General features: G+C 40.1%; 1 protein-coding gene across 13 annotated transcripts; it reads left to right on the top strand.

The window, feature by feature from the left end:
- The first annotated feature begins 857 nt into the window (after window positions 1–857).
- Window positions 858–26858, top strand: LOC135487166 (uncharacterized). Of its 13 annotated transcripts, none has more exons than XM_064770623.1 (34): window positions 858–927; window positions 1655–1989; window positions 6403–6537; window positions 7125–7217; window positions 8057–8192; window positions 8325–8484; window positions 8894–8920; window positions 9667–9726; window positions 9914–10044; window positions 10478–10510; window positions 11140–11286; window positions 11680–11840; window positions 12767–12838; window positions 14144–14259; window positions 14668–14874; window positions 15118–15322; window positions 15604–15714; window positions 16497–16658; window positions 18139–18257; window positions 20112–20235; window positions 20427–20700; window positions 20885–21141; window positions 21426–21545; window positions 21680–21835; window positions 22098–22214; window positions 22448–22621; window positions 22892–23116; window positions 23305–23391; window positions 23542–23724; window positions 23839–23946; window positions 24124–24279; window positions 24524–24613; window positions 24865–25008; window positions 25209–26858. In XM_064770623.1, the coding sequence occupies exons 2-34, from the start codon at window positions 1807–1809 to the stop codon at window positions 25242–25244; spliced, it is 4509 nt and encodes a 1502-aa protein (XP_064626693.1). In that variant the 5' UTR covers window positions 858–927; window positions 1655–1806; the 3' UTR covers window positions 25245–26858. The 13 variants fall into 13 exon arrangements, with proteins under 13 accessions (XP_064626693.1, XP_064626692.1, XP_064626691.1 ...); XM_064770622.1 differs by lacking the exon at window positions 12767–12838 and adding an exon at window positions 13617–13688 and having other exon boundaries at window positions 862–1001; XM_064770621.1 differs by having other exon boundaries at window positions 862–1001.
- Window positions 26859–27420: the final 562 nt, after the last annotated feature.

The following is a 27420-nucleotide window of genomic DNA, read 5'->3' as shown; positions in this document are numbered from 1 at the left end:
TTTGGACATAACCAGTGATTTTCAACTATATACTCCGCCTCTCGATACATGATCTCATGATGGGATAGGCTTGTATGTTTGGGGTTCATACTGTAAACCGTCCCCCGCCCTAAAAACGGGCGTGATTTTTTTTATTTCAGGTGAAGCCTGGTTCCAATGTCTTAGCTCAGATGGTAGCACTTGAGTTGATACTGACGGACTCGTATTAAGATGTGGCAAAGTGTCATACGGATTTATATACGATGGCCCCATGTTGTCACGACAATAGCCGGAAATAGTTCGAATCTGGTTGTGGACAGTATAAAATACAAACAAAACTATACAAGCAAAATGGGTTCAAATGACACAAGTAGAATAGCCATCCCTGCTGTTTTGCATACAGTAGTCAAAATTTATCATTTCGTGCAATGTGTTTTTTCAAGACTGATTGTTTTCAACGCACTTCACTAGACAATGTGGTGCTTTCTTCAGATTTATCGGATTCTGAATGGCTGAGAACCTGTGTTCAAATGTACACTGTACAGTGTACATTTGAACACATACATACTGCCCGAAAGGTTCAGGAAAAAGAATTCGCTGCCCGGGGCCTATTTGACGCTGCCCTCGACGCCGTCCTCCGCACTGTGTAGCTTCCTCACTAGTTTTTAAATTTCCCGCCATAAATACCAATCTCCCGGGCGCCGGCCAAATGTCCAATTTACATGCACCCGCTGAAATTGTCGCATAGTCCCTCTGCCACAGTAGGTCGAGTCCTCGTTGAAAACGATGATCACCATTGACCACGCTTGGAGAATGCATTAAACACCTGTAGGTCATCTCCATGGTGAAAGGGCGCTTTGTGCACTGCGCATTGGTCTGCGCATCACAATTGAATATGGCATTCTAAATTTATAGAACATAAAACTCCTGATTTTGAGGCATCTGTTCGTGAGTTTTAGGTGTCATTAGTAATAAATGATATGTGTGGTTATTTGGGATATAATGAAATAGTTATTATAGTGGTAAGATAGCCCAAACTTGTATAAATCGAACTTTTATTGTGGCTCTTAAGTAGTTTAAGTAGGCCCTATACTAACCAGTAGGCCTATCAATAACACATGATTGAACGAACAATGTACATCCACACATACTGATACTTTATACATGATCACACATGCTTTCAGTGTCACTGTCATGTCATGTCTTGTGGCTGGCTGAATGATGTCTGTGATGAGATGATGAGCGCTGCCCTGCCCAGGCCCAGGGCCCCTGCCCGCAGCCTCAGAGCCTGATCTGGCAGTGATCAGCCTGTTCTCTCCATCATCGGCATCAGTCTGAACTATATAGTATAGTACCAGTACAATGAGTAGGCCTACAGAGTCCAGAAGTGCGGAAGATGCAGCTGCAACTGGAGGACGACAACCTCTGATCCCTCGAAAACAGATGAGGCAAAAGCATATGCTATACCAGATAAAGCACCTGCCGGGCTAGGGGGCTCGTGCCAGGTCTACTGTAGGCCTACAGTAGAGCAACACTAAGCATAGGCTTAGGCCTAATTAGGCAGTGGCCGACGGAAAGTCATACATACAAAGAAAACTGTCAGAACCAAAAACCCAGCTAGTAAATTCTGCCACTGACTTTTTGACTAAAATATTCTCATTTCTCATTTTTTCAGAGAAGACACCATTTGACACCATGAAACAGACCATCAGTTACAGTACTTGTGGAAGAAGTTATTGCTAATTAACCAGTTAACTAATGTCTTAAGGTCCGAGACTTGTCATATTCATCACAGACTTGTATTAACACTCGGACAAGGCATCAACCATGGCTAGTACACTAATTTGTGAGGACTGTAACATGACATTCAAAACTGGTGCCCAGTTGACCAAGCACAAGGAGAAATTCTGTATAGGAGGGAGTCTTGGTGATCCAAACGTATTGGCCATACAGCCAAGTAATCGTGGATTCACTCCCGATAACTACAATAGTGACAGGGGATTCTCACCGGTATGTATGAAAAATTATCTATATTCAGTCATCAATAGACAATAGTTTCCTGTGAAAACAGGTTCGACTAGTAGAGTACACGGTACAGTCAAATCATGGTCAAATTCAAAGTTTAATTAGACTCGTGAGGTTCACTGTTCAGATGAAGTCAAATGTGTGAAGTCAGATGTGCTCCTGTCATGTCGACCACAGTTGATATCAGAGTGATAACCCCAACTTTAGACTTAGTCTTGCAATTCGTTGAACCAACATTGGTGGAATTTGGAAGCGGTTTGAAAAGAAAATTATGACACAGCTGTAGTTAAAAGGGCCTTGACTTCCCTCATAAAAAAGTGAGATGAGGATGTGATACATCCATCAGGTATTGCCCTCTTTTGGAGTGTCAGTTTATGAACTTGTATTGTTGTAGCCATCCTTATTCAGTTATCTAGCTCAGTGAATATGAGAATAGTACATTGGTTCCATCGATGGCATGACCATTGGACAGTGACAGTGAGTGATAATTTACCTGGGTCACTGGTTTATTGAGAATTCAAGTCATGCATGTAGATGTCTTTGAATTCCTTTATCTGCACCTGAATACACCTGACAGTGACTTTGTCCTCACTCTCTCTGTTTGTGAAGTTAACTGTTAAGTGACGATTTGATATCGAGAGTTGAGGGGAATATCAATCATTTATGGGGCTGTTCACTTTATCGTTCAGCCCGGCGGTTTTGAAAATTTGTCACCTGATTGCAAAGCAAAAGGGCTTTGATTATCAGATTGAAGAATGTTTAGATTTTCCATTCTTCGTCGACGAAGATTATTAGATTGAATGTCTTGATGATTCACAAGTAAACTTCATGTAACACTCTATTAACTTGAAGTTGGCTCTTTTGCCTTGCCTTGGAAAGCAAAGAGCATCAATCAGGTATGTCAGGAGGGGGGTTGTTCAATTGTAGTAAACGTCATTAAGGAATCATTGATGGCTTGTCATTCGATATGACTTGAAGAATGTTGTTTGATCTGATATGAGTTAGAGTCATGTACATAGACTCATAAGTGATGGAATGTTCATTACAGTGTATTTGAAATAGGAGTTTCCAAAGAGGTTTTTTCATGGCTGTCCATGATGCTTGGAGATGACAACAAACACCATAATACCATGTGATTTACTTTCACAATGTGTTCTGTTTTGGAGTATAATTGGAATTTCTTACTTTTTGTGAACTTTGAAACTTAAAAATGGCTAAAATTGGACAAGGAGGTGGAAATAATGATTACCTTTCAGGCTATTTGTCAGGGGTTTATGTAAGTCGACTTTACATTTTATACACGAGATGTAGCATAGCAAATCAGTGTCCGTATTCTTTTGATATAAAAATCGATAAAATAGTTCAATAAACTGGAAAAAAAACTGCAGAAATTCTAGCAAAAGCAAATATTATGAGTATGGAGACTAAGTGTAAATTGGTTGTGGTAAATGCAAATTCTGCTTGAAAAAAAATGGAACATTACTTTTTATCAAAAATTTTGCAAATATTTTCCTTCTGTTTGTTTCATGATTCGATGAATGCGTCTGATGTGCATGTGAATGTTTCAACTTTCGTTTTCCCATTTCATTGTATAAAGCGCGTCGCTAAGGAGACATCAGTCACTATCATCTGCAATTTAGCCATGAGAAAATGACGTTTGTTTGCTATTTCGCTTAGTCGGCAGCTACTTATCCAATCAAGATCGGCATATCATCTTAGCTCGATGTATCTATTGTATGTCCCAGGTTGCAGCGATACAACATGTAGAAATTTCTCATTAGATAGCTTTTTAAAACAAGTGGATTGCAAGAATGACATTGTCAGTGATAACCTGTGTGATGCAGTGTGGATTGCCAGTGACTCTTTTCTGACTTGTTTATCTAATACTCAAGAGAAGTTGAGCCTCTTGCAAGTTAGTAAACCATTCTATGAAACAGTACTTGAGAAAGTTACACATTACATCTTCATTTTCTGATACGTCACACAAAGGAACTCGGTTTAGTTGGTTAAGTGCTGGCCCGGCATTATCTCAGGACCCTCACTCCCCTTATGAAACCGACAACTCCACCTCACACATGTCGGTATGGACATCAAAGTCATGTTTATTTGTCCTGGCATCACGCCTCTCATTCTCGACACTGACAGTCAAGCCTGCCTTCAATATTCCTCTGTGGACACGGATCAATTGATAACATTCAACCTACTACATAAATAACGAGTTGACTAGTCTTCGTGACGATATGAATTAAGTCAGTTCAGATCTCCTTTGAATTCAGCCTAAGGCTTTATATTATACACATTTCACCTATTTGAGAGGCCTTAGAAAATGTATTTACATTGACAACCTGATATTGATAATAATAATGCGATCAGAAATCGAGTCTAAGAGCTTTGCGTTCAACAAGATAAGCCTGTTAAAAGTGTATTTTTTAGAGTGTATGAGCAGAATGGAACTTTCCTCCTTCGGATTCGTTGGTGACTTGTTCTACAATCTTGGCTCTGTCTGCTGAAATAATCAGATATAACTATGCCGGGTAGGGAGATACCTGCAGTAGAAATTCTCGGCCCCGCCTGTGGGCCGTGCACCCTCCTGTGCCGCCACAAGTATCGCACGGTCTTTGGAGGTTTCACTGGACCTTATTGCTATGAATGTAGTCTTCTGTGCACACATGTCCGTCATCCTCGGAGGCGTGACCCCTGGGATGTCGAGGCGGCCGAGGAAGAGGCTTTGAAATTGAACTTTGAGGTAAGGTGTTCGGTGTTGACTGTGTGTTTAGGTGCGGAAAGTGCATGGTGAAACGTACATACATCGCTGCATGGTGTAAGACTCAAGTTGGTTCGAATCTAAGTTTAGATGTCGTTCTGATGCCAATTTCTTGATGAAGCATCTGACATCAGTTTGAGCAAGCACCTGCCATACAGAAATACATGTGATGGGCAGCTCTGATGGGGGTAAGCTGAGCCAGTTACAACGCGTAATGATCTGGTGGTAGAACTCATGCATCTCACAATCGCGGCAATTATGAAAATGTACCGAATTCTTATTCAGTTTTGAGGAAATCACTAACTGTCGTGAGGGTTTCATGTCAGCATGGCTATTAACTCAACTCAACCCTCATGTTTCATTGCAGCAAAGCTTGCATTCCTCCACTTCCTCCTGGAGCACTGAGCCCAGTGTGATACGAACCTCCCGGGTATGGCGTGATTATTGTGTTATTACGTGTGCTTGCTCACTATGACTTACACCAATCCCTCTAAAGGTCCACAGCACTGTCATTTAAAAGCCAACTGTTCTGGTTTAAAAGCCTGGTTTAGGCTACACTGACCACTCAAGAGTCTGAATTTTTGATTGGTCAAAATGCAGTTTTCCATGAAATCGAACTTGTAGGATTTGGCAAGTTTGGTGAAAAATGCTAAGATCGCAAATATATCTGCGTATTATTAAGACCTGGAGAATTTGCTTTTAAGATAGTTTCATGAAGAGTTTCAGAGGTGCTGTGGTCCCCAAAATACTTCTGTAATTCTGTGTGGTGATTGTTGTTTGTTTTTTTTCATCATGGTTGGGGTTTTGATGCATGGAGGAGGTCCTGTGATGTTGACTTCATCCTTTAACACCAACTGTCAATGTGGGTCCATCGAGCTGTGTCTGATTATGCATGTTTGGCTAAAGTGTGGATGTGTTTGATTGAGGATGAGGGAACATGAATCGATGAGGAAATTTATCAATCTTGGTTTTGGGAGAAGTGTCTATTTTAGTTTAAAGAAACATAACAGATTGATTATTTTGACAGCCTAAAATGTATCTAACGTGTAAAATAAAGGTATGTGCACTAACAATCAAATTAAAATACACAGTTTTTGAATCTTGCTGGAGTTAAAATTTGAGTTAAAGTTTCTTACATTGGTTTGAACGTGTTATCTGCTATGTTTGGCTTGTTGTATTTTACATGTAACAGGCTATTTTCAATTTGTTATCTTCTGTTCCTCTCAATTTTCTCCTTTACATGAATTTTACTTGTTGGCTAAACCGAGGTTGATATAAGTATAAAACACAGCATAGTCCATTTAATATCTCTTATAACTTTTATCTCTTGATCTGAACTTAAGTTACCAAGACTGGGCTTAAGTTAAAACTGATTCGTGTAACATTCGGAATTGATCATACATTTCAGATGTCAGAAGGACATTTATGCTATGTAATCATTTAATTTCATCACCTTCCTTATGATGGAAAGATCATAATTAAGCATGACTAATAGCTTCGCAAAAACATTGAAAGATAAAGACACCTTTAAGTGTGCTGATCACTCTCTGTGGTGTTTGTTTAAAAATGTCTAGAAAATATCCAACTGAACTCGATATTGGCTTTATAAGTGCTAATCGAAACGTTTTTAAAAGGTGGAGGAACTCGAAAATCTGAAAAAATCTCGTGCAGCGGATAGACGCATACGCCATCTGGAGGAAAGCATGTTATTACGGGAGCTTGATGAATTAAATCGGAGGAAACCTCCGGTCAATACTGTGCGTGACGAGGTATGTTGAAAAAGTATTGCTGATAGAAGTTCTTAGGAAAAGATCACACTGGGGTCTGATAGAAGCTGCATGAAGAGCACATTTATATGTATAGCATTACATCTAGTTTACCAAAAACAAAAAAAAGGCTTTATACTTATCTTTTTGATTGCAGCTTTGATTTCAGGTACACTTTTCTGTTAGGCAGGGATGTGACATTTCTTTTGGGAGGAATTTCTATATTTCTTTCTGACAGCAGAAATGGAAATGTCTATGTCTTAAGCCTCTCTATAGAACTGGAAAATTTTAAACTTGGTACTCAAACAAGCATTTTAGAGGCATATTTTTGCATACAGTTCTGCATGACGACAACATTTTCACATCAGAAAAACGTTTCAGCTTTTTTGCTCTGAGCAATGTCACAACCCTGGTAGGTGGTGGTTCATGATTGCAGGTTCAGTTTAGAAGCTTTGTGCATGGCTTTTGATCTAGTTTGTAAATCGTTGAACCCAAGGAGCAGCTTGGAGGACAATTCCTAAGGTTGGATGGCATCTGGTCAATCTTTATGCTACAGACACCCATCTAGCATTTTAGTATCTTTCTTTCAGCCCACTAATCGTAAAGTACAATTACCAGAAAGTTATCGCCCTCCGCGGTCAAGGAACACTAATTCTAGCATGAGTATAAAACTGCCAACAGACGTAAGTGAGAGAGGATAGATCTGCACTGATACTCATTCTTTCCCTGGCTTGCTAACATTTATATTAATCACATTTTATGTTTGATTTCTGTTGTCAGTCTATTCATCAAAACTAAAATACTCTCTTTTACACATTATGAGGTCTATCCTTGTAAACTTGGTAATACCACCCACTATTAATATACCAATGTCAGTCCCATGTTAAAATTGCGTTCCTCTTCCAAATCCTGTAAGGCATGACCTTTCCTTTTGCTATATTAAATGTAAAAGTCTAGCTAATGCAGTCACACACCTGTAGTTCCCCTGGAGAATCCCTCTTAGAGTAGTCGTCCTCCACTCAATCCCTTCCTATTCCTCTGAGGTCCTTCTAACTCGATATTCTTACATTATAAGACCTAATCAAGCCCTTTGGGGGTAGATTTTTATTAAGTATGGTAGTCTCTAAGTTTCTGCATTCCTTTTAATCTTTCCCTTTTAATTTATATATTATTATCTCACATCATGATTTTGTGTTTGTTAGGATTGTCTTTTTAGGTAAAACAGTATTCCATATCAGGACCAGCGGAGGGGGTCAAACCCAATCCTAGCATTGTTAAGATTGTTAAACACATTGATGTTTATGGAATATCCTTAATGCAATTTCGGTTGTCTAATGCCAAGACAGTACCAAGGTAGTGACTTGTAATTGAGAACAAATAGGTTCGAGGGAAGTCACTGCAGCACCGATTTGATCAGATGAAACTAGAGTAGAAATGGGAATTTGGTTTGGGACAAATGCTCCAAATTGATGTATACGATAGCATTATCGCCAGTATTTCACATGTCTGTCTCTTCTCCCAGGATGATCTGGAACCGCGGTATAACCCAAACTGGGAGAATGAACATCGACGGGACATCATGAACATGGCAGAGGATCATGGCCGACAGGTCGCCACGATAAAGAACAGGAACGAGGAACTGGAAAGGCAGAAAGAAGGTTTGTATGAGACATGCGCTGCACTCGAGGCACCTTTTCCAGATTCGGCCTTGTTCATCCTCTTGAAGACTTGGCTTTTCAAGCAGTTGCTAAAGAAGAAAACATGTTGACTTTGATTTATTGTGCTTTCAGACATACGACGTCGGTTGCGAGAACTATCCAATCAAGATTACACAACCGGGCCTCCGGCACTAGCAACGGCAAAACTCCTAGAGGATTTACGCCATCAGGAAGAAAAGAACCAGAAGTCATTGGAGGATCTTAAGAAACAAATACAAGTATTATCACACAGGTATGAATCGTGGGACATGCTCTCACGTTTAGGTTATGTTTAGGTAGTTGACTGATTCGGTCAAGAGCGCTCCGTGAAATATTACATCATTGGAGCATTGAAGGTGATTCTCACTCCTGTTGTATATAGCTTCAAAACAGCATCAGATGGGACCCTCTGAGATTGCATGTTGTTTCTAAGTACATCACAACTTCCACCTCTGCCTGAGGTTTGAGGTGATAGTAGGTGACAGGAAGGTCTAGGATGCAAGAGGAATACTCTCAAAGTGCGGAGCAAACACTGAAGAAGAAGATGGACTCTTCTGTAGAAATCCTCAATCCAATCCATCAAATTAGTATAAGTTCCTGTTAGACTCCCATTTTCATTTCATCCAAACCTTTCAACTCGAAATCTGTTTCCAACCTTCCAGAGATAAGGAACCTAAATCCACAAATAGGTGAGAGAATTAGAGCTATCCTTTATTATATATTCCCTCCCTTGCTTCTCTGGAGCACATGTGATTTCCTAAAGTATTTTAGAACCTTGTGACTCTTCTGTTCCCTCTCGCTCTCCTCACACATTTGATTAAATTTCTTGTGTGAAATTGATTATCTGCCTTATTCTGCATACTGCACCTCCCTAATGTTTCACTCTCCTCCACATGCTACCAAAATGTATCACATCAGTTGCCCTGCCAAGAAATCTGAGAGATGTAAACCCTCAGTGGATAAAGTCAATATGGCTACATAAACACGTTTCTGGTAGGGATGACTGATTTCATCCCTCACCTACATCCTATCCTATTCCTATACCCTCAGCCTACACCTTGCATGCCTGTTATCCAGTCCCATACCATCACACTGCTCTGAGAATGTGTTGACTTCTGAATCTTCAAAATATATCAATAATTTATGGCCGTTCATTTCAGTGAGAAAATTCTAGGAGAACTGAAGGAATATGATGATAATCAGAATGATCTTTCTAATCAGCACTACCCTTTTGTGGACCGTTGGAAAAATATTTCAGAAAGTTTGGAAGAATTTAAAATCATAGAGAATAACTCGTACATGGGCAGGATTGTGCGGTTGATTACCTTTTGACTCAATTGCAGAATCCCTGACAAATTTGTCATTAATATCAGGGATTTTGCTGTCAAAAATAACCTTATGTGCTGATAAGATTAGTCTTACTTTATTCTTCCAGGGAAGTTGTTGTGCCAGATTTCCATCTTCTCTCAGGAAATACACTTGTAGCAGAAATAGCGTAAGTTCTCTGAGTGGCTCTATTGGGAGGGAGGGTTTGTTGGAAACTCGAAACTGCAAGAGAATGCTCAGGAGCAAAGTCAAAGGAAGTAGCTTATCATTGATATAATAGATTGTTGTAATATTCTAATACCTGACCAATAAAACGATTGGTGGTAACTGCATACCTTATCACTGCTCCTTTCTAGGTCTATACGACAAGCGTACCTGCAGAGGGGGGGCAATGATCCTATCGTACTCGCCCAGATGGCGCAGATGTTGAGAGAAGCGGAACTGGCTGAGCAGAACAAAAATAAACCGGAGAGTCGTCCGAGGCGAAGTAAGTCAATCAAATAAATGCTACTTAATAAGGTGTTGAATGATACTCGCTGATTTGAGTCAGTACAAAAAGAACTACAGTTGATCTTTGGGCTTGAGATGTATAACCCAAAGCATAAGGAGTGATTTCACTGCACTCACCATATGTTCTTATTACTGGTCCATGTGATATGTGTATGCTTTATTAACAATTCTTCTGCCAAGTGGCACATTAATGAAGGTACCAATTTTGAGGATTTGGGAATGTATGATTTATGGAAACGGGACACATCGGAAAGGTTTCTGTCCCAAGTTTCAATGGATTTCATTTTTGGGGTACTTTTAATATATCTTCTCAAACATGTCAAAGGGATAGGTATTCCTTCCTATCTTATTAACTTTAAGTTTAAAATTCTCTTGTGTGAGATGGCGTGCTAATTGTCTTCTGCCTGTAGGTGCAGCTAAATCAAACTCGCCACCAGCGCCAGGTAGATCGACACATTTTGATTCACATTGTTTTGCTTGTTTTGGTCCTGGTTGAGATTTCGATGGAAGACATGTCTCCACAGGTGATCTGCTGTTGATTCTTCAATTTTGTCGAAGTCAGAACTTTCAGTGACGAAGTGACATAATTCATATTGAAAAGTAAAAACTGACATGTCTCTTATCACGAGCTTTGCCAGGACCAAGTTAACAAATTTTAACCAAACTTTGTATTCTATTTGCTTTGAAGAGTAAATAGATTGAAATGCAGTGCTTTTTTTGCTAAATTTGTTTTAAAATCTCCATTAAAGGCCTTCTTATTGATTTCTTACCTCTGATATGCGATAGAATTGATAAAGTCTGTAAATCATGCCTTCAGCAGCTTCATAGATGCTATTGTTAAATAATTGCAAGCTTTGCCAGTTTGGCTGCTGAGGAATTTGCTGAAATTTTCTCTGAAATTCGAAAAAGTTTTCTTACAACGGTTTTTTTCCCAAAGGTGTTTGTCATTTTAGCTAAATACTTGATGGAAATTTTATTTTTTGATTTGAAGTTTGAAAAACTGGAGTTAAAATCATATTTTAACTCATGAATCTATCTTCTGTGGGTTTATACCACTGCCATAACATTCCAGATCGCACGAGGTACAACACACTCTCTGACCAGTTGATAGCATTTGAGATCGAGAACCAGCGTCTGCAGAGGGAGCTCTTACTGATGCAAGAGAAGAATACAGCACGCCCCACGTACCGTGAAAAAGAAAAGGGCAACTCAGAAGAAGGTGAAACTTATTCTTCTTCAGTGTTTGCTCTGCACTTGGAGGTGATTTTCTCCAGGGAGTATTCCTCCTTGAAGTAAAGGCAGCATGAATGCTTTTACCACTACAGTTAGGCGTCAATTGGGAATCAGTTTTGCATTCAAAGCACAATTAAATGTCGTCAATTTTAAGGAGATTGCCCAAGGTGATGAGCATAGGGGTCTTATGTAGAGGTATGTTTTGGCAGATCAATGTTGGGAAAGAATTCACTTCACGAACAGAGTAAGTCCAAGCAGAGAGCAACAAAACATGGCAGTCATCATGGTGCCAATCAGAAAAACATGTATCAGAATGGAATTGAGGTCTTGGTGCTGCTGGTGTAGACTTTATGATTAAAGTGATGACATATATTTGCAGATAAATTTCAGCGAGAGATGAAGAAGATGCAGATGGAGCATCTGCAGAAGATGCAGCAGCTCCACCAGGAGATGGAACTCACCAAACACCAGATGCAGTTAGAGAAATATAAGAAGGAGTTAGACTTGGATCATCAGCAACAGTCATACAGTCTGGCGCAGGTAGGTCACTGGGATTGTTAAGGTGCGGTGTACAGGTCTGATGACACCACTTTTCATTAATTGCATGGTTGTGAGCTTTACTCTTATTTTCATTTATACAGTGCAAACGTTTGCACAAACTTACACAATTTCTTGTGGGGTTCTTCCTTCATTTTGAATAATTCATCACCTTCTGTTATGCACAACATCTGACAGATCTGTTGCAACCATTTCATCTCGCATTTCACTTTGATTCATGACATATATCATCAGAGATCCTCAAAACATGTCATCGAAGGGACTGCATGCCAGCACAAAACAAACTTTATAGATACACTGCAGAACACTGATACCTCACTTAAAAATGTCAGGATCAGTATTTATTCACCGATTTTTCAGATTTGTTTAACTTGATGAGAGTTGGTGACTCAATCTAAAATGAGTGCTGTAGTATCAATTATCGAAAGTATCTACTGTGATATTATGAAAAGATTCTTTCAGCTGGCTTGAATTCTTTTATCTCAATCTCTAGCAAGGGAACAATCGAGTACCTGTGCAGTTACCGCACCCATTTGTGAGTAAAAACCAACATATAATGCATTGATGCCAGTGGTTCCTGTGGGATAATTGCTGGCCCCTTTAACACATAACGAGAAAACTTCCCGCTACGCATGGTTAACCAATGAAACACATAATTGGAAATTGACACTAAGAAACCACCAGAGACAATCACCACCACTACACTCAGTGTGCCTACTGTGGACACCCTTCCACACTGGTTTACTCCACCACTCAGCATTACATAACTCAAGACATTTCCACTGTTTCTAATTCCACTTGACATGACACTTACAGCACAAATGTTCTCTCACCCTTGTTGAATCTGTTTCTTACCTTGTGACTGTCCCCCTATCTTCACCTGAAGACAACTATCCTATCTCACCCAGCTATTGCAGATGGCAAAGGAGGGAACAGACCCCCAAGGCCAACAAGGCCAACAAGGGCCACCCCCGGGGCCAGTAAGTACACTGTAGCCCCTCTCCTGTAGTCAAGTATATAGTGGCACTCTTACCAAGCACATTCCCCTGTTGGGATGCTGATACTCTGTTTAGAAACACTTCACGTTTTCTTATTTTCATTGGTCCCTGATGAGTCTGACCTGGCACCTCTGCACCGACCTTAAATTGACTATAAACATAACATATTTTCACAGGCCTGAAGTTTTGTCTTGTCACAGCTAGCTTATCTGCAACTTGACCCATATTCACACCTGACAAATGCACTTTGCTTCATTTCATTGTTTTTCCAGGGTCTCTTAGTCTAAACTTTTCTTTCTTTCAATTCCAAGCATTATGTCTTTTATCTTTAATGAATACTCAAGCTTGTAGTGTCTGTCATGGCATTGGCCCTGCTAGATTAATTAGTGATAAGTGGCACTGTCATCCATTGACATATCCATCAACACATTATAGTCATCTGCTAGATGATTTGGCATACATATGCCAAATCCTCTAGCTGATCCGTAAATTTTAAAAGTACTGATATTTGCCTTTTCAAAACAGTGGAATATGTTCAGGACCTCCTTCTTGAATGGTTTGAACAGTTCGAACCCGTATAGCTCTCCAACAGAAGTCATATACACTACATTTGAGGATGTAAGGATGTTTACTGCAATGTGTATGGTTTGCTACAATGTGTGGTGTCTGAAGCTTTGTCTACGTCTTTGCAAGTGGCATCGCCAGTCGTAGGTCACAGCCTTTAGATAGACGTATTCTTAACTTCTGTCTTTCCTTTCAGAATAGTTTCAATGTGCCTGTAGATAGCTTCTCTATGAGTAACCTGCCAACTATACCACAGCATTTAAGAAAGGTTAATGCTTTTTACTTGCTTGCCTCTTTTCTTCATTCATTGTAGTTTATGACAGCACTCTAATAGCTAGCATCAAATAGAAAGTTTAGTTTGCTGTAAGTTATTAGTTTGCTAATTACTTATGATTTGGGCGCTTTGAATGAGTGCCGAGATCAGCAGAAAATCGTGAAAAATTTCCAGATTTTGTGTCCAGTGGCGTATGCCCATAATTGAGTACTGTTGCAGAGTAATGGTAATGCAAATATTTGCTTATGAAGTCATTTTCTGAAAACAAGAAGTAAATGTGGGCAACTTGAATAGGATGACGGGAAGGCCAACTAGCTTGCCGAGGCAAGTGTTTTGTTGGTGGTTGATGTCAATGTGTGACCATTGCATGGCCTTCTTCTGTTGTTGGATCTTTTACTGCTACTGTGTGTTTCCTTTTGTCAAAGATTCAAATAAAATGTGTCTTTTAGCCCGGTCCACCTCGGATAGCCGGTGCAGATGATCCCTACCTACGCCAAATGCAGAAGCAGAGCAGAATGAATCAGTATGACATGGACCCCCTTCCATCCTCGCCATATGACCCTCAGTAAGTGTCCCCGGCTCATAAGCAATGGTGGTGAATGTTTTGGTAAGAGATGACGTGCCATCATGAGGATGAATGAAAATCTGTTGGGGACTTTGAGAGGAAGTGTGCAGGAACGTGATGGGAGGATGCCAGAACATGACGGATGGATCTCGGTGGATCTCCCACACGAGGCCTCCATCCAACTCTGGGTTTGATTGCATCAGGGAAAACTTGCTCACAGCCTCCATGGGGTCAATCTGATGCTTTAATAGGCTACCACTCATACATCGGGCATTTAGGAATTGCCCAGGGGTTGAGCCTGCCCGCTGAATGATGTCGCGATGACCAATAAACTATCTTGTGTTTGTCTTTTGTTTTTGGAAGCACGGTTAGAGCTAATGAGTACAATTAACTTATTCTTCATTTCAGTTATGGTTTTGTCATCTTCCACGATTTCGTACTTGGCCTCGATCCCCACGTTGCTTCTTTACGAATCATTGTCAGCCTTTACAACGAATCCCAGGAAATGGGTGAGCCTGCCATTCTGCCAACCACCCATGCCGAGCCACATAAAGGTGGTGGCTATTACCAGGGGATGAACACTGCGATCATCGGAGCCAAACAACCTGTGCCAAAGTAAGTCATGTGAACCGTTTAAAATGAGGGATGGACTGATGTATGACATAGTGGATGTTTGATTGTGATCTAACTCTTGTATTGGATACCTGTCATGGACCAGTACCCTGACCATGTTACAGAAGAAGAGAAACGTGCTGATTTACCGAATGCCCATCACATGGTTCAAGCTTATAAAGGTTTTGGTCCCCATGGTGAGCTTTTGTCGAAATGTTTATCAATGAACCATTTCTGTTGTTTCAGATGTCCTGCTCAACTAGATATGTCACTACTGATTGAAATGCAGATCGCCGAGGGTAACGACTCACGACTGATGTCCCGGGCATGGAACAAACTAGACATATTCGACGACCAGGGTCGTGTCAACAGTGGGAGGTGGAGGGTCCCGATGAAGATGTCACCCATACGGGCTGAGTTGAGTTCTATGGATGTCAATGCAATTCCACAGGTGAGCATTTTGAAGAAATAATGTGATATAGTGTGTTCAGTGTTGGAGGGCATCGGTAGAAAAATCTCGTGACGACTATCTTGGCTGGCTTATATGCCGTGCTGTGTTGTCTGCGGAACTACTACAAGGCAATATGTTTTTGAAGAAATATTGCCCAGATGTTCAATATAACCATATTTTCTTCAACTGTTTTTCACAACCGCATCAAAAAGTTTGAGAAAATGTGAATAATAGATGTCGTCTGTTCAAGGTGAGTGATATGCTCTCCATTTCTCTTGCAGTACAACCAAGTCGAGTTGTATCTCCGTCTTGTCAACTTCCGTGATTCTGATTCCCAGTCTCGAGCAACGATCTCACCATTCAACGCCAATAACTACAAGTATCCACCACAGGTAAAAGACTAAAAATATTTGATCAAAGATAATTCAAGAGGAATTAGTTTTACATTCTAAAATAGAGGATTAGACTATTATTGCCTGAACCCAACAATGTTCAGAGGCGTTCTTTTTGGAACGCTGCAAATCTCGGTCCAATGAACTCTAGGCTTGACCAAAGAATACCATTTGAATGTTGTTGGGATCAGTTCAAGGGCATTGATTTGGTGTCAGTTCGAGGGCACAGAAATATGTTGTTGTTTGTAACTGTTGATATGGAGTGTTCATGAACTGTATCATCTTGAGGTGGTATGTTTTTCCACCTCACATCATCACTGCTTATTCATCAGATAAAAACTTTTCGCATGCATGTTTCTGTTTTAACCTGTTCGTCTATACACCCTTCTGAAATACCTTATAAAATTTACAAGTTACTTACTGATTTTAGCGTAAAGCATGTATCCACCAAAGCAGCACTACATATCCTGAATGCTTTGGGCAAGCGCCAGGTTTCATTTTCTTTACAGTTTACATCTAGCCTTTAAATGCGTTTCCCTTCCTTTGGGCTAAAAGCCTGTATATTGTATACTTCTATTTCTTCCGCCGACATCTGCTGACTCCTTATGCTGTTTTAAAGTGATCCGCTATGCTGTGAATACCACCTGATGAAAAAGCTGCCTCTAGGATTGTGTTGCTGAATGAGGTGGCTGGTCACATCCTTTTGTGGGATAAATTCATAAGGACACGCTGTGGGTTGTTGACATATTTTCAATTTTCACCTTATGATACTGCTGTTACAGTTCGACTTGCAAGATTTCCTTGTATACCCTGTCCGACAAATGAGGCAATTGGGACAGGGAGACCCACAGTCTCAGCAACCTACAAACATGGCAGACCAACCAGGAACACCCCTTAGCCCGCCAGAGGGAGGACACTTAGAGTTTCCCGACGCTCGACGCAATGTATAATGTCCTATTCAGAAATAATGCACTGAGTAATCTTGTAGAGATGATCCTTGCTATATATCCAGTAATTTTGTAATTCATGTAGGTTTCCTTGCTTCTTCGAAGTAGTGGTTGAGTGGTACTTTGATTTAATGAATAGATTTTTGTCTTCGTTGCACTTACATATATGTGTAGTTGCATGTATATATGTACTGTTTAGTTGCTTGCCAAAATTGAAGTTTCGATTTGGTTGGCCAGCAATTGGTTGTCTATCACAGCAAGAAACAATCTCTCTCTAAGGAAACACCAACAACCAATACGCAGCCTGCTTGGGAAACTCAGTTGAAGGACATCACTGCAGCCTCTATCTATCCCTGCTTGCCTCTTTTTCAGTCCGATAAAGTCCATCATGTCCGAGATCCTTACCGGCCTATTGGTCATTCCATAAAATCTCTGGAGGCTCTCAGTTCAACAGTTTCGACTGCAACAGCTTCAGCTGTGGTCATACCCCCACCATATAGTCCCGTCTCTTCCCTTTCACGAATGCCTACCTCTGCCTTGGCTAGTGTCAGATCTATAGGACAAGAGGTAACACGGAAAAATGCTAATATGATTCAAGTTCAGTTCTTTATTTTAGATGTTATTGAATTATTTTCACTTAAACATTCATGGTTTTGGAGAATAAGTTGTGCTTCTGTTTAAATCAAGTTACATGTTTGATCAAGGCATGCTTGTGTGGGGGGGGAGGGTCCGCCTCGATCATGAAACTTACCGACTCAGTTCTGGCAGCTTCGACTTACATGACTAGACCATATTGGTCAACCCCTTTCCCTGCATGAAACTTTGCGCCATGCCATCCCAGGCTTCCCCCTAACCAGCTGACCAGTTTTCCCCCGAGCTGTCAGTATTCCTGTAGATATCCTGCATGCCCTTATCATCACCTTTAGTTTTCATTCCAGGCATAGTTCATAGGCTTAGCCTGGATCACCAGGGGGTCTTTTCCCAGAACCCTTCCCCGGCCCAGTCTGGCTACGCCTATGTAGAATTTAGTTAGTTGCATTGGGTCCTGGCTATGGATTCAAAATGTGAATTGTACCAATATTGCTTGTAGTTCGCACGAAATAGACAGCAATCCTGGCACTGAGAAATAACTTCTATTGTTTTCTTTGTCATATTCTTTTATCTTGCTCTTGATAAATTTTTGAAACAAATTATTGAATTTTGTTGAGATATGGTTTTTAAGTGCTCACCGTTGTAAAGTCTGTTCTCGTGTTCTCAAGAATAGAGTTTATTTAAAATCACCATTGTTCAAAATAAGATGAAAAGGTTGATGTATTTCTTTTACTTTTGAAGTTCCTTCAAACTTGTGTTGATAACTACACTGAGTCAAATTTCTCTCAGAAAATTATTGATATTTTGAGATGTGCCATGTTTGTAATAGATGCATGCACGCTTCCTTTAATCCTGCTCTGACATGGCTCTCTGCTCTCTTTTCCAGGCTATTCAACCCCCCATATCCCCCTCTCGTGGCAACATCCCTCCTCCCCCATCCACCACGCCCCCACAATCAACGCGGGACCACACCTCACGACAAAAGTCACCAATGTTTCACACAAGGTAGGCCATTTCATTTAGGTGGAGAGGAGGGCCCATCACCGGCCTCCCCTATCCTCTACCCCTTTGTTCATGAAATGGTCTAGTCCGTTCTTTGACGGTCCAGTTATCATTTGGATGAAGCCACTTGTACAAGGGGGATGAGGATTGCTTTCGCTAACAAGCTTTTTAGCAGCTGCTGCTTGACAATAGTCCACTGATTATCCTAATCTGACCTTTATTCTTACAGTTCTAATCACTGAATTTTGAGTCAGTCTTACTAACTACTTATGCTTGTTCACACCTGACTTTATTACTACAAAACTTAGATGAGATATCTTTCAATATCTTACAATTTTGCATCTATCGACATTATTTCATGACAATCATTGAAAAATTGGTTATGAAAAACCTTCAAAAGTTTTGATCAAAGGATATCAAGAACTTGATGCTACTTTGCATGTAATTTCTTCAGGGTGCAATGAAAATAACCAGTTAATCCATTACTAACATCACTACACCTAATATCACGCTAAATCAAATGATAATTCTAATTCTCTTAAGCTTTTTAGGTTGTCAGGGTTATTCTGTACTCAAGTGGATTATTCTCCCATATTCAGGTGCCGCAGATAGGGCTGACCCTGGCAATATGCATTCCCCGCTTGATTCGCTGACTGTCTAGTTTCTTGTGTTGTAGCTGCAAGTGTCCCCTGGTCTAACAGACCGATATTACTACTATAATCAAGGCGGGAAGGTAACCAATATTCCTCAAGTCGCTTTGTAAGTAACGCTAACTACACTTCCTGCATGGTGAGAGAAGAAGAAGTTCACATTGGTGACAACATTAGTATCAAGTTGTCTCTAGAAGCACAATACACAAACTTTGACATGAATTCAGATAAATTAAGTGCAAGAGCCGTCTCACTTAGACTTCTCTGCGACTTCACTGCATTTCTTAAAAGGTTCCCTTGGAGTATCTGACTTCCTTCTTTGTTGTGTCACAAATTCTAGCCCTTTTTAGTAATGGTTGACACTGAACATTTATCTCAGAAGCAGAATGTCACATCAAGATGTCCCTAAGTGGATTTTCCTGAGGTAAATCTGTATGGTGTTGGGGTACGAGTGCCGAGTCACTGGATTAAAAAAATTGTTGTCTATTTTTTCCAGATGCTTGTTCTTAACATTGAGCTGTGTTGATTGAACTATGTGTCTTCATGGTGCAAGAGTCATGCCCAATATCTATTTGTTTCCTCTGGACTGTATTAGGTATAAAGTTGGAAAGTCCAAAGAAAACAGGCAGAAATAGAGTGTGTCTTGCTGCAAACTATACAATATCTTTATGGTGGCGGTGTGTGTGTTATCAATAATATACTATCAATAATCAGCACTGGGATGTTTTCTTTTCCTTTTTGCACTTGTTGATATTAATACCAGACTTTTTCAGTAGATGATGATGGTGAATAGTTCAGATTTTTTGACTTTGTAGTGAATACATTAGCAGACATTCCTGCTTGCAGCTAAGCGCTCAGACATGATCTGCTACCAGCTTTGAACCTTGAGACAGACTGCTGGAAATCAATTTCAAATGCTAAAAAAGGAATATGGCAAGAGTTTAATGTTGTACTTCCCAGGAGACCTTGCGTGATAACAAGGTGTAGATGTTTGCTGTTCAAGGCTTTCATTAATCAGAAGATCGGATTGCTGTTTAAAGGTACAGGTCATGCTGAATAAGAGGAACCCCTGGATGAGTGGAACACAACGAGTTGAACACCTAAAGTAGGGCAACACTGGAAAGGGGAACACCAAGATCGATGGATTTCATCATTCATTTGTCTTTTCAGCAGAAAATACTCACAACTTTCCATTTTCTCTTTGCAGAAATCTTATGGATTTGACCAGTACGGGGGACCCGACGCTGGGTTTTCAGGTTATTAGAGTCAAACACGCAGAGGGAGGGGAGGGGAAAATTAGATTAACTGCTTATTATACGAATTCTGGAAAGGTGAGTTTAGCACATATTTCATTATAAACACTGCTGAATACGGAATAGACACAACAATTTTCTGAGTTCTGTGTTGTCTTACCCCTGTCTATTATTGAATTATCTTAATCAGCGCCAGCAATCAACAGATCTGTGCTTCAAATCTTACAATCTGTTTAATTTTTCTGTATTGCCGGTATTTCTTCTTACAGGTTGCACAATCAGAAACTAGCCCTATAACTTGTAGCACTACTGCCGTTAGAACAAATTTCAAATTTGGATATCACGTCTTTGGACAACAAGAAGCCATATTCGAACGCATCCAAGTCAAATCACCCATCATTCTCATTGTACGATTTTACCTGAGGCGCCAAATAAGAGTCGATAATAATGAAGACGAGTTAGAACAAGCTGAGGTGCGCCTGGAGGAGGAGGAAACAATGGTTGCTTGGGGAGCGATACCCATCCTGCTACCTAAGGCCAATGGTAAGGAGATTTCTGTTTTGGTTCAGGTCTTTTAAACAACAAAATAGTGAAATGATATCTTGATAATATCGCAACGATACTGCACTGTGTTGGTCTAAAAGTACTCTCCAATGAGTGATTACATTTCATCAAAGGTGCTCTTTGGCATGGCGCATCTCTCATGTAATACTGCATTACTTTCCAGTCAGACCAATGAAACTTAAGAAAGATGCTGTCGTCGGGAACTTCCTGGCACCACTTGGTACCCACAGCATCCAGCTCTACCTGCCACCAGTACCGGACGTTGACCGTATCCCTGTCGAGGAACACTGGGCTCCAAAGGAGTGGGTTCGATATGGAAAGGCGACGCTCCGGCTTAACATTTTCCTGGATTCACCGCGGCCTGGTTCCCTAACACCCAGTGAGGCCTCCGACGATGACGATGAAGTAGGATTACCAGAGGTAGATCTTTACTTGTTTCTAAACAGTTAAACTTCTAGTTATAAAGCTTCTTTTCTCAGGTTTCTCCCTAAAGAATTGCGCATCCCAAGGGGTTCAGGCAGATGATTTACAGATTGTAACAGCATCTAAGAACAAAGTGGCTCAGAAGACAAAAGTTCACATTTCTTTTGATAAGATTTGACTCCCTTTGCCTTTTCGTTGGTTACTCTTCCTCTGAAAAACCCATTTGCCACACGCCTGTAAATAGTGAATGAAATAAAATGTCACTCGTTATAACTTTCCAGAATGTCTGGATCTCACATCAGAGGAGACGACCACCAACCGATAACTTCCGCCCTGTCGATGGCTTTGACCTTTACATTGATACCTGTAGGTTTCTACCAGATTCTACAACCATTACAAGAGTGAGTATGTTACCAGTCTTTACGTCTGCTAGTACGCTCTGTTTACTATTTTGAGGGTTCAATTGTGTTTCATGCCACATCATGTACACCAATTGGGGCCGTTGGATCGACTAAATGATGCTTCTTTTCTCTAGGTTGCGGGACGTGTTCTTAGTCGGACGTTCGACATGATTGGTCAGGATATATCAGCATGTGTATTGGCTGATTCGACTGTCTTTAATCCAAAGTTTGAATATCGACAAGAATTCCGCCAGCCCAGCATGCCTCCAACTTCAACTCTACTTCTGAAGGTAAGCATACATATTTTGATTTGACTTTTTAACCAAATTCCGATGCCATGTTTGCCAAGGATGCCATCAGTTGACTGTATTCCTTGAGAAAGAACATGCAACATCATTTTACCCACAAGATACAACTGATTAACATGAAAAGTAGTTCCACAATAGGGTTTTCCCACTATGGTCATTACAACTCTAAGCTTTTTGGGCCAATTTTTGGCGACAGATCTAAATGTCACGATTGTTCGTGAAATATTCGTGTTTCCATTTCCAGATCTACACCATTGACAGGTTTAGCAACAAGCTGACCATCGCCGGCTATGCGACCTTGAATATTTTTGTGGAGACGGGCACGGAAAGACAACCTCAAATCGATGACGGTGGACAGCAGGTAAATTGTCTCAGTGGTTTGTAAAGAGCCTTATCAAAGGCTTCATCAGGTACTAAATTGAAATCGGTACTGTTCAGAAGCCAGAATCAGTCATGGTAAAACAATATTGGGAAATTCATTTGGTATAATGTAGGAATTTTGGCCTTGGTATTTTCATCAAACCTGCTGGCCAGCGAGAAACGACTGAGTTACTCAAAGATCGTTATGCATTGATGTATCACATTCATTTTCAGATCTCATTAAATGAAGGTGCCCACCAGCTACGACTGTATCATTATGGTCCGACAGGCACTGAGCCCTTGACCGACTCCACCTTGAGAAACTCTGCAATCCGCACTATTCCATGTGCTTCAGTCTTGGTACGATTAGTCAAGGCTCCTGTTGGGGCTGATGACAAACCCCTGTTGGTAAGTTGTTGGCAAAATAAATACAGATTTTAGACAGGTTATATATGAATACTATTAGCTATCTGTACCTGTTTTAAGCAAAATATCTGAAATTCTTTTTTCTTGGTTAGGCCTATTTACCCATTGTTTTCTTATAAATTTGCTCCAGAACACTTCAGCATTTTACTCATTGTCAGCATTGAACTAACTACAACATGTTTAACTCGCTCATTTCATAAGAATCATCATGTATACATGTAATTAACACGTTGACTCATCATGTACTTTTAGGCTGATAAAGTCCCACAGCGCGATTGGGTCCAGCTTGGCCTGATGCAGCCCATGCCGCGGTATGTGGACAGGATCTACTACTCTCTCAAGTGTCAGCCAACACCAGGAGAAACCAAAATATTCCACTCGCAGCTTAAACGCCCGCAGATCAAAATTCCTTATGAGGTGGAACAACAGTCTGGAAAGAAGTTTAACTCGGACAAGAAGATAGAGGAATATATCAGGGTAGGTAGAGTTGTCGTAATCATCTTCTGAGTTGGCTCTTTTGTTCGTTTGTTGCACACCACTTCAATGAGAAACTTACCTTTTTGATCAATCCCTATTAATGGCATGCCCAGTTACGTGCCTTTTCTTCGTCTGACACTGAAACAACTGGACCAAACTGCCCTTTCAAGGTTTCTTTATAATTTCAGAACCAACTCAATAGGTTGATGGACACAAGACCTGAGGAGCTCGACATGACATATGTGACAAAATATGTCCCTAAACATGGCATGAAGGTTTGTATTTCTCATTATTTTGATTAAATTCAATTGAAATTAACATAACCGTAAGGTTTCAAGTTGAAAAATTACGACTTTAATTCCTATTTAATACCATTTCATAATTACTATCATTGTTAATAGTCAACTCAACTGTTCTTTCTTCAGATTTCCTTGGACAGTGCCTTGAACTTGCCATGGAGTAAATTCACTCACGGCCACATCTGTTTGAATCCTCCTGGTGCTTTCTACAAGGGCCGACCTAATGCTGCCTTTGACAAATTGGAGTTCACTGATAAACTCGATCTGTACAGTACGAACAAGGCACCTGCTTGGAAGGATGGTTTCAGGGTAAGTTTCAGAAGATTGAAAATAAACTCTTAGCGCGAGATGCAATTGTACACAATGAAATGTGATCTTACATTACCTAAAGTCATGTGATCTTACCTTTTGTTTCTATTGCAGCATTATGTGAATAGGACATATCAGCGCTACATGACCTTCATCATTCACCTTCAAGAGATCGTTGTCACCGTTACCAAGGACAACTATAAGTATGGACTCATGGAACAGGTAAAGTTTTTCCGACAAATTTGATAGGTCATCCTGTGCCAAGTTACACCACCTTGACTGAAATCATTCTTGTCTTCTTCACATATGGGGCATGCATAGAAACTAGTTTAAACTCTTTTTGCTTTTGTTGAGGATTGAATAGTATTTCATATCATTGTTTTTTGTGATTTTCTGCAGGCATGGACACCTGTGGCGGTATTCAGTGACATCTACATCAACACGAACGTGTACCAGCTCCCCCTATACCAGGGACAACCAACTGCTGCCATGCTGAAGGAGTTAGCGACCATGCCCTGTCTGGATTGGATTGAGAAAAACGCCAAAGCTGGGAAGGTATGTCACATAATGGTTTTGAACACCTCCATGGGAAAATGTTAGTTTGCTATCTTTATTCTTGCTATGAGAGGGATACTTGTCATAATAGTCAAAGGCTTTGCTATACATCAGCTCCCAATGTATGAAATAAGTTTTCTAGTCACGAAATTCAGGTACATCTTTGGTAAAATGACAGAAAATGAAAGCTGTTCAGTTGTGTTGAGGTTTTCTGTACATCACCAGGTATTTTCTTTCCTCATAGATCAAGCCAATAGTTGGTGCTTCGGTCTTTGTCCGCCTTTGTGATGGGCGAAGAGATGAGGAGCTCACTGCCATGAAGGAAGATGATATAGTGAGTATACTATAGACACATGTATGATGTTTGGGCTTTCTGAAACTGAATCTTGGCATGGTCTAGCATGATGTAAAATGTGTCATCACAGTGTTACCCTGAGTAAAAGGGCAAGCCAGAGATTTGACAGAGGAGACACATTTCACTTCCAAACTCCTATAAACTCAATGCCAGGCACCTGAAAGAAGGTAGTCTGAATCCTACATGTAACTGGCTAACCAATTCATACTACTCCATACTCTCCTCTACAGCTTGAGCTCAACACCGAATACATCCCGGTATCCATCTTCCCCAAGTACAGTGAAGAGATCCAAGGCATCGAGATGAACACCATGGTCCCCGAGGGAAAGTCGCCCAATGAGTTTGTGGCTACTCTCTCGGAAAAGTTCAGAAATGTATGTAATATTAAGTCTCTTTAAATTCTGTGTTGTGTTTTTTTTGAAAACTTTCAGATAATAATAACGGTTCCAATATGAACTGTATATAGGTGCATGCATAAAGTTTTATTGCAAAGTGCACTGTTCATTGGAAATGTGTTTAGGGCCTAAACTTGAAATCATTACCACCCATAAAAACTACCATTTGTCAATTTCAGCTTGTGTTCAAGTTATATGAAGAAGGGAAAACGTGAGGAGAAATCTGATGGCCATATTGTGACACCCAAGCAAAAGTTTCGAGGATAAAGACTTCATTTCATTACTGTCTTCTGCCATCTGTGTATCATATAGATTTAGTGCAATGTATTACTCCAGTTCTGCCCTTCAATGTCAGAGGGATGCCAAAATGAAGAAAACTTTGCCAGAATGACCTTTTTCTAGTTCAGGACCAAGTTGTCATCCACAACCATTGATGATGTACGCTGACTGAGAGTGGGTTAAGCTGTTTTATGTTTTTTAAAGCAATTTGTTTACAACTACATGTAGAATGATTACCTCAATTGTGTGTGCAACCTTTCCAGAATCTCTTTGTATAATAAGATATCTAAGCAATATTATGCATATGTACCATTTATTTCCTCACTAACTGAAGCAACAACAACTTATATACTGCTGTTCTTGTTGGAGTTACTGTGGATTCAATATTTTAGTGTTTAGATGTGTAGTTTCGAGACAATTTTATATTTCTTCCTTAAATCTTTAAGATTTCCATGACATCGCAATACTTATGATTAGTACAACTCTTTACCTCAAGGATTCTTGGTATTGAATATTGTACTGTTAACCACAATGCTGGTGGAGAATGTGGTGAAGAAATACCGTAATATGGTGTGTTTTCACATGTAGCATGAATGTTTTACAAATCATCAAAGCCAGAGTCAGTTTTAAAGTTTCATTTGTGTATCCATGGCTAAAAACATTATGAAACCTGCATAATTTAGTTTTTTCATGAAGTCATCGGAGCATGTGAGCACATGATTACGGGTGTACTATGGGCTTTGAACTACTTACAGTGAAATCAAAATTCCCTCTGTGGGTAAAAAATAAGCAGATTGGGGTGTGATTTGACTATTTTAAGGGTGAAAGCAATAATATAGTCTATAGAGTTTTCTGCAATCTTCGTGAACATAATCCTGTAGTTTTAGTACATTGTATGCTGTCCAAATGAGGTTCATTTCCTAAAGTTACTTTGTCATTCGGCAAATTGTGTCTTTAGGCTGTTGAAAAACATAATGTAAACAGAATTTTTATACACACAAGATTCATTCATGTGGTGTGATCGAGACACAACATACATGTGTGTAGATAAGTAGAAGTGTTAAATAGTACATGTAGATGCATTTGATCATACAGAGTTCAGGTAATAGACCTTATACCTGACCCTTCTGCTTAAATACGATTCATAGTATTTCAAATTTGACTGTAAAGAAATGTACATTATGACGATATGAGTTGGTGTATGATGTATAAAGTGTCTTCATTATCATGTGTAATCTAGCAGCAATATAATAGTGTACAATGTACATGTACATGTATTGTACTTGGACAGTGTTGTCTTTCATTTCAAAGGTGTTTATTTTTGATGATATTAGATTCATATTCTTCCGTCCTACAAGAGAGATTATTTTGTTATTTATGATTTCTTATATTGTTGATTTTAAGGAACTTGTTCTGTTTCAAGCTGATTTCCTAAGCCCTCCTATACTGTCACATCGCAATGATCATAATGCAAGTATGTCTTTATAGATGCATGTATCGTTGAAAGGAAGTCATAATAAAGTTTGCTACAATGTAGAGATGAAAACCTGTATCCTAGTTCATTTGCAATTCATTTGATTCCAAGGTTCTTTAAAACGCCATTGCCCTTGGCGAAGCAGACTTAAGAACTATTCAAGGACGAGAAAAAATTCCACGTCAAATCTCAGATGACCCCACCCCCAGCTATCTCCCAACTCTCTGAAAGGTACCAGGATAAAACCAGCAGCCCAAAAGGCTCAGATATTACCATGATAAATAGAACTGTATAAGGTCGCTGAAAAACAGCTGTGTGGTCACCCACACAAGAGGACCTTGCCACAATCCATGAAGACTACAGAGCATGTCGCATCAGTCCTCAAGGACATCATCCACAGCATGGGAAATAGTGTCAAAGTTGGACAAACATTTTGGTAACCAGATTCTACATTGAGGACCTTTCATTTCTCTCAACATTGGTCCGAAGGAGGACTGCTGCTGGTTCAGTGCGCATGCGTAGACAACTTCTGGGTGCATCATGATGCACTGTGAACCACTCTATATAACAGTTAAGACACAGTGACATTGGCTACTTCTCCTCAAGCCACAATACTGGTCCTAGAGCTCTTTGATCAA

The sequence above is a fragment of the Lineus longissimus genome, chromosome 4 (genome assembly GCF_910592395.1).
Source record: "Lineus longissimus chromosome 4, tnLinLong1.2, whole genome shotgun sequence".
Taxonomy (NCBI): domain Eukaryota; kingdom Metazoa; phylum Nemertea; class Pilidiophora; order Heteronemertea; family Lineidae; genus Lineus; species Lineus longissimus.
This window is presented reverse-complemented; position numbering and strand designations above follow the sequence as displayed.